This window comes from Belonocnema kinseyi, chromosome 5, assembly GCF_010883055.1.
Source record: "Belonocnema kinseyi isolate 2016_QV_RU_SX_M_011 chromosome 5, B_treatae_v1, whole genome shotgun sequence".
Classification (NCBI taxonomy): Eukaryota; Metazoa; Arthropoda; class Insecta; order Hymenoptera; family Cynipidae; genus Belonocnema; species Belonocnema kinseyi.
In genome coordinates this window covers 82,563,437-82,579,747 of record NC_046661.1, presented here as the reverse complement: position 1 = coordinate 82,579,747, position 16,311 = coordinate 82,563,437, and the positions used below count along the sequence as shown (strand labels likewise).

Here is a 16,311-nt window from a genome sequence, read left to right as displayed (position 1 = left end):
AAATTAAATCTTGACCGCCTGTTAGTCAATTTTCAAGGAATAATTCACACTCGATTACTTTTAATGTTGACGCCTCCAACCCCCTTTTATTGTGTCCAGAAATGCTTCACAAAATGCAAAATATTAATTTTATGTAAATAATGTTGATTAATTTCATTAATAATATTTCTAACTTAACTTAAAATATATCACGATTTACAGGATGCAAAAAATGTTAAAATGAAAAATGCAGTAATTATACCGAAATGATGACTTTTTACTTTTTACAGATAAGAAAAAAATTGTTTAAGAAAACAGTAATTGTATAAAAAATAATAATTAGTGAAAAAATTATTGTACATTTAAGACTTTTTGTGACTTATCGAAATAGTTTCCAGTTGTTTTTTCTTTGTTAAAAATTCATCTCCTTGGTTTCAAATTCAAATATTTTGTGAAATATTCGTATTTTTAATTGCATTTAACTGTTTCTTATTTTTTATGAAATAATTTGCCGTTAAAATATTAGGTATTAGAGGCTTTGTTGAGAATTCGTCTTTTGGGTTTGCGAATTGAACTGCTTTGTAGAAAATTCTTTTTTTTTTTGGAAATTCAACTATTTGGTAGAAAATTAAATGATATAGTTGAAAAATAATCTTTTTAATGAAAATTCTTACTTTCTTGTAGAAAATTCAATTGTTCTTTGAAAATACGTCTTTTTGTTGGAAAATTATAATTTTTATATGTGCCATCTTTTTTTGTTAAAAACTGCAACAATTTGGTTTAAATTTTTTATTTTTGATGAAAATGCAGCTATTTCTGTAGAAATTTCAACTATATGAATAAAAATTATAATTTTTGTTTGAAAAAATATTTCCTTAGAAGAAAATTATATTGTAAAAAACTCTAACTGTAGGTTTAAAAATGTAAGGGTTTTGTGGAAAATTCATGAATTCTATTACATTTTCATCTTTTTGAATAGAAAAATAATCTTCTTTCTTGAAAAATGCATTTTTTTGCTGTGGACTCCACTATTTTGATCAAAAAAATTTTTGTTCAATTTAACTAGAACAAAATTTATCTTTCTTAAAAATTAAACTATTTGTTTGAAAAACTAACTACTTGGAAAATTTACTTTTTTGTTAAAAATCCATAGTACCGGGTGGAAAATTCAACTGCTTTGCGAAAAATTCATGCGTTTTGTTACAAATTCGTCCTATTCAGCAGAAAATTAATCTTATTTTTAAAAGAATTGTAATTTCGGTTAAGGATTAAACTATTTTGTTAAAAATTCGTGAATTTTTGTTAAATTTTACCACTGGAAATTAGTTTCCTATTAAAAATAAACTATTACTGTTTAACTATTTTGTTTAAAATTCAGGGTTTTTATTCGCTATGCACCAGTTAAAAATCCGTTTTTTAAAATTAAGTTTTCAAGCTGAAAATTTAACTATTCCATTGTTGGCTAAAAACTTTTTTTTCATGGAATTTCAAATGTTTTGTTAAAAATGCAATTATTTCCTTCTATTTAAAACATACAACTGCTTTACAGAAAATTCATGTATTTTGTTGAAAATTTGTCTTTTTAGGTAGAAAATTAATCTCCTTTCAAAATTGATCTTGTCGGCTGTGGGTACAACTATTTCGTTTATACTTCGTCTTTTTCAATTAATTAAACTGATAGAAAATTAGCTTTTTTGGTGAAAATGTAAGTTTTCCTTTTTTTTTAAATTATTTTGAAAATCAAATATTTGGTTGAAAATTAAACCCTCTTTGTAAAAATTTTTACTATTTGGTTAAAAATAAACTATTAGAAAATTTACTAATTGGTAGAAAATTCACTTTTTTAATAAAAATTCAGGTTTCAGATGGAAAATTAAACTATTTTGTTAAATATTCGTGTTTTTTAGTCGCAATGATTCAGTTAATATTTTTTTGAAATTAATTTTTTTAACTGAAAATATAACTTCCATTTTCGTGAAAAAACTTAAATTTTTTAGTTGAAAATTCTTCTCTCATCATTAAAAATTACATTTTTGGTAAAAATTCATCATTGTCGGTTTAAAATTCAACTATTTTATTGACTCATCTTTTTGAGACAAAAATTTAACTATTTTGTTAATAATTTAATTATTTTGTAAGAAATTTAACTATTTTGTTAACAATTTAACTATTCTGTTACAAATTCAACTATTTTGTTAACAATTTAAGTATTTTGTTACAAATTTAACTAATTTGTCAACAATTTAATTATTCTGTTAAAAATTTAACTATTTTGTTGAAAATTTTGTATAGTCAACGGCTAGGTTACTTGGGGGGGGGGGATATATAGTCGTTAGTGATGGAAGGGGGTATGGTTGTTAGTGAGGGGGTGGGGAAGGTAAAAAATATCCTAAAATTGGAAAGTTAGGGTTGAATTTCTGCCTTCAAACTCGACTCTCGTAAAACCGACTGAACTCGATATGTGGTTTTCTGCAGTTTTGCTCGCCCCTGGCCAAATTTTCTGGCAAATGCGAGTTTTTTCAATAAATTTGGGACACATCCGCGGATTATCAATATTTGTGACCAAATATATACAATGATAATACTTTAGCAGTGAGGGTCACTCATGTATAGGCCAGCCTTACAAGACAATAAATCAATAATCAGTTGAAGAATTTTTTATATTTTATTGGAGAACAAATTTGTACAAGAGATGTGGAATTGTTGAGATGGTATCCTTTTTTTTAGGAAGTGATGAGGGTCTTCGTTTTGTCGTCGGTGCTATTCACTGGAAAGAAGTTATGAATTTTAGTTTTTTCAAACACTGAAATTTATACAAACTATTTTATCCAACCTACTTCAGAGATTAAAAATAGGGTCGATAATGTTCTAAAATTCCAAAATAGTGGACGAAATTTTTAAATAATAAATTATGTGCAATATGATACATAAATTGTGAAAAATTAACTATTTTGTTGAAAATTCTTTTTTTTTAATTCAACTGTTTTTTATTTCAAATTGAATTCTTTTTATTTAAAATTCAACTATTTGGTTGAAGGTTGAACTACCATTGTTTTGGTTAAAAAATAATTTTCTCAATGAAAATTTAACTATTACAGTTGAAAATTCGTCCCTTGTTTAAAAATTTAACTTTTTTTCTTAAATTTTTTTTACTTTGGTTTAAAATTAGTTTTGCATTTTTATTCGAAAATTGATTGCTCATAGTTTGAAATCTGTCTATTTCGTTTAGGAAATTCGACATTTTTTCAATATCAACTATCAAATTTTGTTAAAGCTATTCTCTGTAGGTTGAAAATCTTTTAGTTGACAATTCGTCTTTTCTTGGTAGAAAACTAAAATTCCTAGTTTAAATTTTTTTTATTTTTTGGTTAAAATACAACTTTTTGGTTAAAAAATGTAACTGTTTTGCAAAAAATTCTTGTTTTTGCTGAAAATCTAACAATATGGATTATGCTTTTTCTTACTGAAAAATTTTTATTGATTGAAAATTCGTCTCGTTGGTTAGAAAATTTACAATTTTAGTTGAAAACTTCTGTATGTTCTTCAAAATCCTTTTTTTTTTGTTAATGAAAATTAATTTTTGTAATGCCAATTTCATGCTTCAATTTTTGTTTTAAAATTCATCTCGTTTACTTGAAAATTACACTATGTTTGTGAAAATTTATGTATTTTTGTTCAAAATTCATCTTTTTTAGCAGAAAATTAATCTTTTTCGTTGAAAACTCGTCTTTTTAGTTTGGAATATTAACTATTAATTTTATTCAAATTTACTTTATATATTCTACGTTTATGTTGTTGTTATATGTTGTATATGTTGTATTGTGTTGTATTATCGTCAAAATAAATTATTTCTAAATATATCATTTAATTTTTAACTAAAAAGATGAATCGTCCACAAAGCAGACGAATTTTAAATTAAAAAATAAACATTTTTAATCAATAAAATTAACTTTTAGCAAGGAAGTTCCATTTTCAACCGAACATTAAAATTTTGAAACCGAATATATATAGGATTAATTATTAATAAAAAATGTAACAGTTAAATTTCCGCCTAAGAAAATTAATATTTAACAAAAAATGGAATGGTTAAATTTTCAGTAAAAAAATAAATTCTTAACTAAAACAACGACCTTTTAACAAGAAAGTTAAACCTGCAAACAATAAAATAAAATTTGTAATAAAATAATCAATTTTTAACCAATTAGTTAAATGCTCAACTAAATACTAAATAGTTCAGTTTTCGTCCAAAACATTAAATTTTCATCCACAGCCTTCCATTTTCAGAAGGAATTTTATTTTTCTAAAAAAAAAAAAGAAATTTGAACAAAATACATTAGTTTTTAACTAAGAATACTTAAACTTTCGAAGAAAAAATCAATTTTTTACCAAAAACATTAAATTTTTTATCCAAAAAGATAAAGATTCAAGCAAAAGACGAATTGAAAAAAAATTTGAACAACACTGCAATAGTTTCAATTTCAGTTAGGAAAATTAATTTTGAAGCAAAAATATGCAATAAATTTTCAACAAAATAATTGAAGAAATATTTGGATTACCCATGGAAATTTCTTCGAATTAGCTGAATTACTCTGTATTTAAAGTTAATTACTCTGGATTACAAATAGATTATCACAAATAGCCACGGATTACATTACCGATTACGTTACTATCGAGCATGTGTGATCAATTTTTGTCATAATTTTTTATGTTAGTATATAATCCACCAAAGGGAAGAAGAGGGACTTTATTGTCGAGTGTATGTTTCTAGTACGAGTTTCAGGCGAATGGGATAGCCAGAGATGCGTTCGGGAGCCAAAACTTTGTGAGAGCTAAAGATGCGTGTGCGAGCCAAATACGAGTTCCGGAGCCGAATATGAGTGCGCGAGCCAATAATGAGTTCGCGAGCCAAAGACGAATGCGCAAGATAAAAATGAGTGCACGAGCCAAAGAAAAGTTCTCGAGCCAAATATGAGTGCAGGAATTAAATATGAGTTCGCGAGCTAATCGTGAGTGCGCGAGCTACAGATGAGTGCGCAAGCTAAAGAAAAGTACACGAGCCAAATACGAGTGCGGGTTTCGAATTTGAGTGTGCGAGCCAATAATGAGTTCGCGGGTCAAAGAAAAGTGCACGAGCTAGAAATGAATGCGCGAGCCGAAGAAAAGTACACGAGCCAAATACGAGTGCAGGAGCCGAATATGAGTTCGCGAGCGAAAGACGAGTGCGCGAGCTAAAAATGAGTTCGTGAGCCAAGGAAAAGTACTCGAGCCAAATACGAGTGCCAGAGTCAAATTTGAGTGCGCGAGCCAATAATGAGTTCGCGAGCCAAAGACGAATGCGCGAACTAAAAATGAGTTTGCGAGAAAAAGAAAATTGCACGAACCAAACACGATTAAAGGTGTCAAATATGAGTTCGCGAGCAAAAAATGAGTTCGCGAGTCACAGAAAAATGCACGAGGCAAATAAGAGTGCGGGTTTCGAATTTGAGTGTGCGAGCCAATAATGAGTTCGCGAGCCAAAGACGAATGCGCGAACTAAAAATGATTTCGCGAGTCAAAGAAAAGTGCACGAGCCAAATAAAAGTGAGGGAATCGAATATGAGTGCGCGAGGCAAAGAAGCATGTGCGAGCCAAAGATGACTTCGCTGTCCAAAAATGAGTGCGCGAGCCAAAAAAGATGTGTAAGAAAAATACGTGTGCGGGAACCAAGTATGAGTGCGCGAGCCAAAGACACGTTTGCGAGGCAAAGATTCGTGTGCGAGCTAAAGACGCCTGCGCGAGCCAAATACGGGTGTTTGCGAGCCGAAAGCGAGCACTGAAAATATATATAAAAGTAAAAAAAATCCCTCTCCCTCATCATTTATACTACATTTTATATAACAAATGCATCGTTAAGTTCCCAAACTATAATGGACCTACCCGGTGGCAAGGAAATTGTAGAGCTCGATCGTATAAGTAACAGTGGCACAAAGCGTACAAACTACTCCAGTAAACAACAAAAAGCTTGATGCAATCAATCTCCATTTGTAATATCCATAATCACCATGATGAATAACAATGTAAAGAATGAACGGTATAATCGCTCCCAAAATTCCCAAGCAAATTGCTCCAACGAGTCCAGTAAAAATGTCCAGTCTCGGTACTGCTGCACCTAATGCGCCTTCAGGAAAATAATTTCATTAAAATTACCAATGTCTAATATTTTCATTTTTATTATTTATGTATCTCAACTCCCGGCATAAGACCCCCCCCCCCCCGTTTATGATATTCCTGACACTGATGATATCCGCAGTTTCGTAATGAAAGAAGTCGCAAGACCAAAAGAGAGGATGTGCTCAGTCAGGCGTGATAAATAGCTCGAGGACCAAACTCTCAGCGCGTTAGTTGCATCAGGTTGCGTCATGCGTCCAAACACAAGGAATATTCACGCGCCCTTGTTAAATGAATGTCTTATATCAGAAGTTGAGTATAATTTGAAAAATCTAATTACACGTGATTACTGTGACACCTAGCCGGAGCAGGACAAACCAAAGAATCTCAGTTCTCTTTTTTGTAGTCGAACGTTCAATCGAAGCGATCGCATATTTTTCGTGTATAATTAATACAGGTAAGTAGCACATGAGTCCATACGTGAAATATATAGACAGAATTTGAAATACTAATGCAATAACGGTCGCTCTGAAAAAAGAAAATTATTTCATATCAATAAAATATCTTATAATAATGGCGCCTAATTCAAATTCAGCATCTGTGACAAGGATTTTAAAACTTTCAAAAATCAGACTTCAAAACCCAAAATAATAACTCTCAAAACGGGGAAAATCTGTTTATTTTTCACGAAATTTGATTTAAAACACTGTAAATTGATCAAATTATCTAAACAATTTTAAAATTGTTAACAAGCATTTTCAACAAAATTTCAACGGATTTTCTCTTCAAATAGTTAAAAGCCTAACAAACAAGTTAAATTTTCCAATAAAAAAGATGTATTTTTAATAAAGTACTTTAAATTTTAACGAAATTGTTGAGTTTTTACCGAAATAATTAAATTTTCTACACACGAAAATGCACTTTCAACCAACAAATCGAATTTTAAAACAAAAAATCATTCAGATTCAACAAAAGACAGTTGATATTACAACAAATACAAAATTTCTTTTGAACAAAAAAGTTAAATTTTCACAAAATAATTTAACTTTAACAAAATAGTCGAATTTTCGATCAAAAAGATTAGAATTTAATCAAAAATACTTATCTTTTCATTTATACCAATACCAATTTTTCATAAAAAAACTTTTAATCCCCAAGCTAAACACATTAATTTTAAAGTAAAAAGTTGTAATTTCAAAAAAAAAGTTAAATTTCCAACCAAAAAGTTTAATTTTCTACTAAAAAAGACGAATTTTTTACAAAATACATGAATTTTCAACGAAAAATGAAAGCAAACATTTTTTATTTGAAAAATTGATTCTCAAACAAAGAAAAAAAATAGAACTAAATTTTAAGCAAGATTAATTAATTAAGATTAAATTAATTTAAGCAAGATAAGTTAGATTTTTAGGCACATTATAATTTTTAAATTAAAAATGTTTACTTCATATTAAAAAGTCAAATTTTCAACAAAACAGTTAAATTTTTTACGCGCAAAGATAATTTTTTTAATAAAAATATAAATTAAGAACCAAAAATGGACTATTTATATTTTTGGTTCAACAAATTAAATTTCAAAGAAAGATAAATGAATTTTCGACAATGTAGTTACATTTGCAATCAAATAAGGAAAGAATTGTTAACTAACATGATTGATTTCCTACAAAAAACAACGATTTTCGAAAAACATATTAAATAAATAAATTTTTATCATAGTTTAACTCTCAACAAAATAGTTTAATTTTTACTAAAAAGATGAATTTTTAACAAAATAGTGGAATTTTCAACAAAACAATTACATTTTCATCCAAATAGTAGAATTTAACGAAATGAGATGAATTACGACCCAAAAATAAAATCGTAAATTTTTCTTATTGGCTTGTATTAATTCAGTTCGCATTTAATCGAAAAAAAAAATAAGAAAAAAGGAAAGTTTCTTAAAAACAAGGAAAAAAAGAATTTTTTAAGAATGGAAAAAATTATATTTTTTGGACAAAAATCGTTCGACAGTACAATTAGTATCGGGTTTTTATTTATTTTTTAATGATAAAACCAAGAATTGTTATTCAACAAAAAATTTTTAACATAAGGCCGAAACCCGACCGGCAATCGGTAGACCTGTGGTTCGATTCCCAGCGGACCAAATCGGAGTGATTTTTTTCAGAGATAAAATTTATTTTTAAAATTTTAGAAAAATCAATAATTCTGAATTTGAGCGTTATCTTGGATCGATAATGTAGGTTTCTATTTTCACGCAATGTGATTAGTATCTTCATCTGATCAGTCATTACTAGCTCGGATGATAATACAGATTTCTTAAATTTTAAACTTATTTTTGTTTAATTTTTCAGTGATACCATTTCTTTTAAGACTCTTACGCATCTCGATCTGGATGATTTCGTATAAAATTCCCGAGTGAATTGTCGCCCCATTTTGAGTAGACAATCCCACTAACACAGATGTAAAAAAACATCACAAAAGACATGCCAGAGTCTAGAACACCACAAGGTTTTTCAAAATTCCAAGGAGTTTTCATGTTACGTTCAATTTCCAGTATCTAGACAAAAATTATTAAATTATTATTTATGTGAGTGCGCGAGCAGTTCAAAGATGCGTATACTGATCAAAGATGTGTATGTGGGTTCAAAATGTGTGTGCAGGTCAAATATATGTGTGCAGTTCAAATATGAATGCGCAGTTCAAACATGTGTGTGCAGGTCAATAATGCGTGTGCAGGTCGAAAATGCGATATGGTTGTATTCAAGCAAGTGTTATAGGAAATTAGTTAATTACCAATCCTGGAGAGCAGAGACTAAAAAATATTGTGCCAATAACTTTCGGGTATTTTTTCACATTCGGTTGAATTGCGACCCAAGTTTCTCCGGGACCATCTTTCAGGGCATACGCGACACCAATTAAAGCTGATATAATGACGAAAATATTTCCCACAATGGACAGAGGTGTTATATCTCTTAGATTTCTTATCGAATTCACGAGGAGTAAAAAGGGAAACGTCATCAGTGTATAAACACCCTGGCTGATATTTTTTTCGGGATCAGCCAGTTCTTGAATTATACCGGCAATAAAAATCACATAGACTGATGAAATTCCTATATAGGATACGAAAAGCGTGAAGTTGACGAGATACCTATTTTTAAGAAAAAAATAAAATTATTATTTATTATTTCGAATTATTATCTATTTTAATCAGGAGCTGTTCAGAAACTACGTCACACTATTTTGAAAACTGTTTCCACTAAAAAGGGTGACTTTTTATCAAAAAGCAAGACTTTTTAATGAAGAAGCTTAACTTTAAACCAAGAAGTTTAATTTTTAATAAAAAATATTAATATTTTTAAAAAAATGAATAATAAATATATTAACCAATAAAAGAATTAATTTTAAATAAAAAAAAATCAACCTCAACTAAAAAGTAGAATTTTCAAAAAAAAAAAGATAATTTTCAAGAAGTTAGTTGAATTTTAATCTAAAAAGATCAATTCTTTTTCCAACAACGAAATAGTTAAATGTGTTTTATGAAAGGAATAAAACAATATAATAATAATTGAATTTTTTAAAAATTTAATAAAATAATTATACTAAAGCAATAATTAAATAATGGATAAATACTAATTAATAAATATATTTTTATAAATTTTCTGTTCAATTTTCACTTAAATAAATAAATTTTCACCCTAACTAGATGAATTATCAATAAAAAGGATGCATTTTTTAAAAGTGTTGAATTTCCAGATAATAGAATTTTTAACCGATCTGGCGAAATTAAAAAAATATATTAACTTTAAATAAAAAATGGAATAGTTAAGTTTTTTGTTCCCAAAATTTATTAAAAAAAAAATAATTTTCAACAAAATAGTTAAGTTTTTAAGAAAAGCGATGGATTGTAAACTAATAAATTGATTGTTTAACAAAGTAGGTCAACTTTTCACCAAGTGTTTCAATTTTATACCCGAAAATATGATTTTTTTTATAAAAAAAAGATATTTTCAACCCAATATCTAAATGTTCAACCAAACAGTTCAAATTTTAAACAAAAGGCGATTAATTGTCAAACAAAAATGAAATAGGTAAATTTGCAGTTCAAAAAATGTATTTACAAAAAAAAAATAATTTTTAATAAACTAGATAATTTGTAACTAAAGAAATGAGTCTTGAATACGGTGATTCAAAATTTTTGTTTGACGCTAATTATGATTTTTTTGCAGTTTTTAACATTTAAAATGGTTTCTAATACATGAAATACTACTTTACACTGATAATTATATTTGTCCAAAAATTGTTTAAACATTTTATTATTAGTATTCTTAATATAATAATTTTTTAGATTAATGCTAGAAAATTGTATTTTTTCAACAAAATTTCACTTTTTGTCCAATTTTTAACTAGTGTTAGGTGAATAATTAATTTAACAATATTATTTAATCAAACAATTGATTAATATTGTTAATAATTTTAGTTTGAATAATGCCAGAATGTTACGGTTTTTCTTCTGAAATTTTGAAATGTCCACCTTTCACTTGGAGAGAGGTAATAATTAATCCGAATTAGAAAAAATAATTTAAACAAATTTTTATTGTTTGTGACTATCTTGTTCTTATTATTGCTAAATAGTTGCAGCTCCTTCTGAAATTTTCAATTTTTTTGCCCACTTTTTACTTAATAAACTAATTCAGAACTCAGGTTAACAATCATAGTCGTTTAAATAATTTAATATTGTTCATAACTATTTTCTCTTAGATAAAGGCTAAAAAGTTGTAGTTTTTTAAAAACTCTTGAACTTTTGGTGACTTTTCTCTTAGTGAGATAATATTTAATACAAGTTAACAAACCTGCTTATTTAAACAATCGATTATTGTTTAGAACTATCTTCTCTCAGATAAGTGCTAGAAAGTTGCGGTTTTTTCTGAAATGTTAAGCTTTACTTTATAAACAAATGATAAATAAACATAGCGAATTTTAAAAATTGATATTTGACATTAATTCAAATTTTACTAGAGACGAAATTAAAAAAAAAATTAAATTTCTAAAAATGATTCCTGTTGAACTTCAATGAGTGTTTGTCTATAACTAAAACATTAAAGCAAAACTAAAAATTTTGGAAAAAAGGCAACTTACGAGAATTACTTTATTAGAAGATAGTTAAAAACAATAATCAATTTTTTATATATGCATGTTTGTTAACTTTCAGAATTTATTACCTTACTAAGTGAAGAGTGGAGTAAAAGTTAGAGAGTTCATAAAAAACTACAACTTTTTAGCACGTAGCTAAGACAAGATAGTTCTCAAAGTAAATAATTATTTAAATGAGCATGTTCCTAAATTTGCATTATTTATTACATTAGTAAGTAAAAAGTGAGTTAAAAATTAAAAATGTAAGAAAAAACGTAAACTATGTAGCATTAATAAAGAAGAAGGTTGTTGTGAACAATTATAATTTGTTTAAATAATTATTTTTGCTAATAATAAAATTAATAATTAACTTACCCTAAGGAAAAAGTAAACGATTAATTATAAATTTCAGAAAAAAACCGCAACTTCCTGGCATTATTTAAATTGAATATTAATAATAATAATAATAATAATAATAATAATAATAATAAATTATTGAAACTATTAATTTCATAACCTTATTCAATTATTTACCTCACTCTAATTGAAAATTGGACAAAAATGGACATTTTTTCAAAAGACTGCTATTTTCTGGCATTCACCAAAGAGAATATCATTAGCAATAATAGTGAATTGTTTCAAAAATTATTTTTGTAGAAATTAATTACTACCTTAGTCTAATTGTAAGCTTGACAAAAAGTGGAACATTTTTGAAAAAGCCGCAAATGTCTAACTTTATTCTAAGATAAAATTGCTGAAAAGAATAATAAATTGTTTTGCAAAAGTATTCAAACATATGATTATCAATTAATGTTTCATGTTCTTAATTATGAACAATTTGCATTTTTAAAAAACGCAAAAATCATAATTAGCGTCAAAAATACGCCAAACCAATTTTTCCACTTATGGGGTTTTTTGGTTTTTTTTGGTAGTTTACCCCTCGGACGTAGTTTTTGAATGTCTCCTAAACCTTTATAAGAATTAAGTCCCAGTTAATAAAAATTTATAATCGTAATTTTTTATTTAATCGAGAAAGAAAAAATTTGTTGTAGATACTGGAATAAATATAGGGGAAGCCTACCTACAGCAAAAAAATTAGAAAAAACTATAACTTTTTAGCATTATTCTAAGAGAACATTACGCTCAACTCTCGATATAAGCACACTTTCGGGCATTGCTTCCAGTAGCCTTCAGCATAAATTGGGGGAATCCAAACATTAACAGTCAGGTCCTCCTGAATCATTTCTGTTGGATTTGGACGTACAGCCGGGAAATATTGGACGATTAGGACCAATTTTTTTTTTATTGAAGCTGGTCTTTTAAAGAAAATTGTCGAGTCTGATTTTTGATTAATTAACAAACTTTTTTTATAAATAAACAAATATGACGAAAAAAACGGTAATTTTGTTTCTATTTGACGACTCCGGTGCTCGTCAATAATAGGAGAAGTGTTGTAATCACTCACATTTCACAGATTCACATTACCTCAAGATATTTCATCATGAAACAATAAACAAAAAAATTTTTATAAATAAATTATTTATTGAAAAAGTGTGTTCTATCATTTTTAATCATTTTACATTTTTAAGTTATGTTGCAAGAAAATTTGATGCAAACAATATAATACTCACGAATTTTTCTCTTAATATTATTCTTGTTATTATTATAAACAAATTTAATAAACAAATGCATTATTCAGGTACTTTTCAAGAGAATGATTCGTTAATTTTTTATATTAGTTTTCTTTTCAATTAGGAATCTCACAAAAATTTCATCAAAATTCATAATTTGTTAATAAGCTTGATAATTTTTTTTTTTTTAATTTAATAAACAAATGCATTATTCGGGCATTTTTCGAGAAAAAGTTTGTTTTTCCAATCTTATTGCTTTAATTTTACCTTCTTGTTACTTTCTTTCTTTTAAAAAGTCCAAAATAATATATCTGTTTATTGAATTTATTTTTAAAATTTCCCAATCAAAAGGACTAATAGAAAAAAAAACATTTTTCCGTTGACAAACGCCCGAAATAATGCATTTTTAAATTAAATTCGTTTTAAAAAAAATATGCAAATTTATCAAAAAATTATGAATTTTACTGAACTTATCATTAAGTTCGTAATTCAAAAAACGGACATCGAAGAAAACAAATTTTTTTGTCTACAAAAGTCTAAATAATGCATTTGTTTATTAAATTTGTTTATTATATTGATAAGAACAATTGTAGGAGAAATTTTCTTAACTATTATATTTTTCCCATCCGGATTTTCTTGTAATCTAACTTGAAAAAAGTAAAATTATTGACAATTATAGAAAAGACACTTTTAACTAATAATTTGTTATAAGAATTTGGTTTTTTTATTCTATAATAATGTGATTTTTTTATCTGATGTAATTATACAAAACGTAGGCTATTACAAAAATTTTCCTATTATTTACGAGCCCCGGGGACATCAAGTGTAAAACAAGGCCATTTTGTTCGTCAAATTTGTTTATTTATAAAAAAATTGAAAAAACTAAATAAAAAATAAGGCCTTAGAGTTTGAAAAAAAAAATTAATTCATATTTTTTTCAAATTTTTTTGCGTCTAATCGTTCAATGTTTGTGGACATTACGTTATTTTAAAAATTATTATTATTATTATCATTTTAAAACTTTAGAATTGAGATTCTAGGATTAAAATTCTAGACTTATAAAATAAAAAAGTAAAATAGAAAAAATTGCCATTTTTTCGTCATATTTGTTTATTTATAAAAAAAAACTAATTGAAAAATTAAGTTTCACATTTTTCTTTGAAATTTAATCAGCTTTTTTCAATTTTTTAAAAATCTAAATCGGTCAATCTTTTTCTAAACATCAAGCTTATTTCCCGGGACTTAATTCATAAGTATTAAATTTATAGTATTGACGTTACTCTGTCAACCAGGATAATTAATGAATTAATTTCTGATTTTAAATTTCAAAACAAGAAAAAATCTGCTTTCGGCTAGAGTTGAACCCGGGACGCCGCTATTCAAGAGCAGAGCGTTTAATCAATCAAGCCACCGGGGCCACAGCAAACTGTTTCTTCTTTTTTCACAGGATGACGCAAGTTTTCATCTTTATAACTTCTGAAATTTGAATTATTAATTCCAATCTGAATAAATTCATCAGTAATAAATTTAAATAATAAATAAATAAAATAAATTCGTTGGTCCTGGTGGCCTAAATGGTTCGAATCCGGTCCAAAGAAATTTTTTTCGTTCCAAAATTTAACATCAGAAATTAATTAATTAATTGTCCTGGTCGACAAAATAACATCAAGACTCAAAATTATGTTCAGATTCAGTGAATTTATTCATATTGGAATTAATCACTAAAATTGTTATCCAGTGTAAAAAAGAGAAACAAAAAACGATCTATTATATCCCCGGTGGCGTAATTGCTTAAACGCTCGACTCATGTATGGTGACGTTCCTGGTTCGAATCCGGACCAAGGCAAATTTTTTTTTTCGTTTCTCCACAAATTACTTGACCAGTAATCGGCAAAATTTAACGTGAGAAATGTATAAATTTATTTTTACATTAATATTAAATGTACCTACAGTAATAATCGAGCACATAAAGTTCCCTTCAAAGGACCAGTCGCAAGAACACTCAAACAAAGTTCCTCGTAAGTTAAATTCGGTTTTTTGTCAATAACACACATTTTGTAATGAGCCCTGACAAGCATATGAAGCGCAATTGTCAAAGTGAGTCCCAAAAAAATTGTCCAACCAATTCCCGCGTACATTCCAACTGCTGCGAATGCATTTGGTAAAGTAAATATTCCTGTTCCTGCTGCACTTTTTACCATGTTGGCCCACGAACCGAAATCTCTAGAAAAACATGATTTTTTAAATTATTCAAATAACCTAAAAAAATCAAAATTTTTTTGTAAATTTTAAGTGGAAAAAGTACGAGACGCAAGCGTCGCCTTTTCTGTGTTTGTATGGATTGTATTCTTCCCCTGCTTCTGGCTGATTGGGTCGTTCCTCCGCTTCTGTCCTAAAATTATTGTTACATTATTTATTTATTGATACGAATATTTTTTTTCTAATTTTTACTATTTTTTGCGTACATTTTTTAGGGTTTTTAATGGCATTCACTAATTTTTTAAATCAATATTCAGCAAGCACTTTTTGATAATGGAGCTTTTACCCATGTAAAATGATTTAATGTAAAATGCTTGATAACAAATAGGGAGAAAATTTACATTTGTGTCAAAAAATCAAAATCGATTTGACGTATGAAATATGAATAATTTCACACTGCTTCAATTTGATTGCAAACAATTTCGTAGGATTGTAGATTTTATATTGGTTAATTGAAAAATATCGATTTTATATTTGTTTACAAAAGTTGAAAGAAAAAAAACCTTCATAAAAAGTAATTTAGAAACGAAAAAGTATTAAAATTTGTTAAGAATTTGTTTTTAATTTTAAAAGTTCACTTCCGTGAATTGTTTAACCTCAAATATTTTTTTAATATCTGTCAATAAATACTAATTAATTAAAATATTGTTACCAATTTTATGTTCAATTTTTATTAAAATAAATTAATCGTCATCCAAACCAGATAAATTATCTACAAAAATTTGTTTTTCAATAAAAATGGAATACTACAGTTTTCAGTGAAAAATTAATACATTTCTGAAAATGTTTCAATTTTAAAATTAGGAAATGAATTGTCAACTATAATAATTAATTTTCAAACAAAAAATTAGTTTACAACAGAAAAACTAATTCTCAACCAAATAGTTAAATTTTCAACCAAAATAACGAACTTTCAATCAAAAAGATGAATTTTCAAATGGGAAAATTAAATTTCTAACGAAGAACATTGATTTTCTACCAAAAAATACGAATTTTCATGAAAAATATACGAATTTTCATCTCTAAAAATAATTTTTAAACCAAATTGTTGAAGTATCAACCATAAAAGAACATTTTTTCAACCAAAGTAACGCAATTATAAAGAAAACGATAAATTTTCTGATAATAAAATTAATTTTATATCGAGAAGATTAATTTTCTATCA

The 16,311-nt window shown here is 27.0% G+C and overlaps 1 protein-coding gene across 2 annotated transcripts; it reads right to left on the bottom strand.

Moving 5' to 3' along the window:
• Window positions 1-2,666: 2,666 nt before the first annotated feature.
• Window positions 2,667-15,482, bottom strand: LOC117172971 (proton-coupled amino acid transporter-like protein CG1139). Of its 2 annotated transcripts, none has more exons than XM_033361299.1 (8): window positions 15,353-15,482; window positions 15,193-15,279; window positions 14,838-15,110; window positions 8,920-9,274; window positions 8,505-8,683; window positions 6,467-6,654; window positions 5,896-6,136; window positions 2,667-2,746 (listed from the first exon to the last, which is right to left on the bottom strand). In XM_033361299.1, coding segments are annotated over exons 1-8 (1,332 nt in total). In that variant the 5' UTR covers window positions 15,355-15,482; the 3' UTR covers window positions 2,667-2,739. The 2 variants fall into 2 exon arrangements, with proteins under 2 accessions (XP_033217190.1, XP_033217191.1); XM_033361300.1 differs by having other exon boundaries at window positions 15,193-15,274.
• Between the last annotated feature and the right edge of the window lie 829 nt (window positions 15,483-16,311).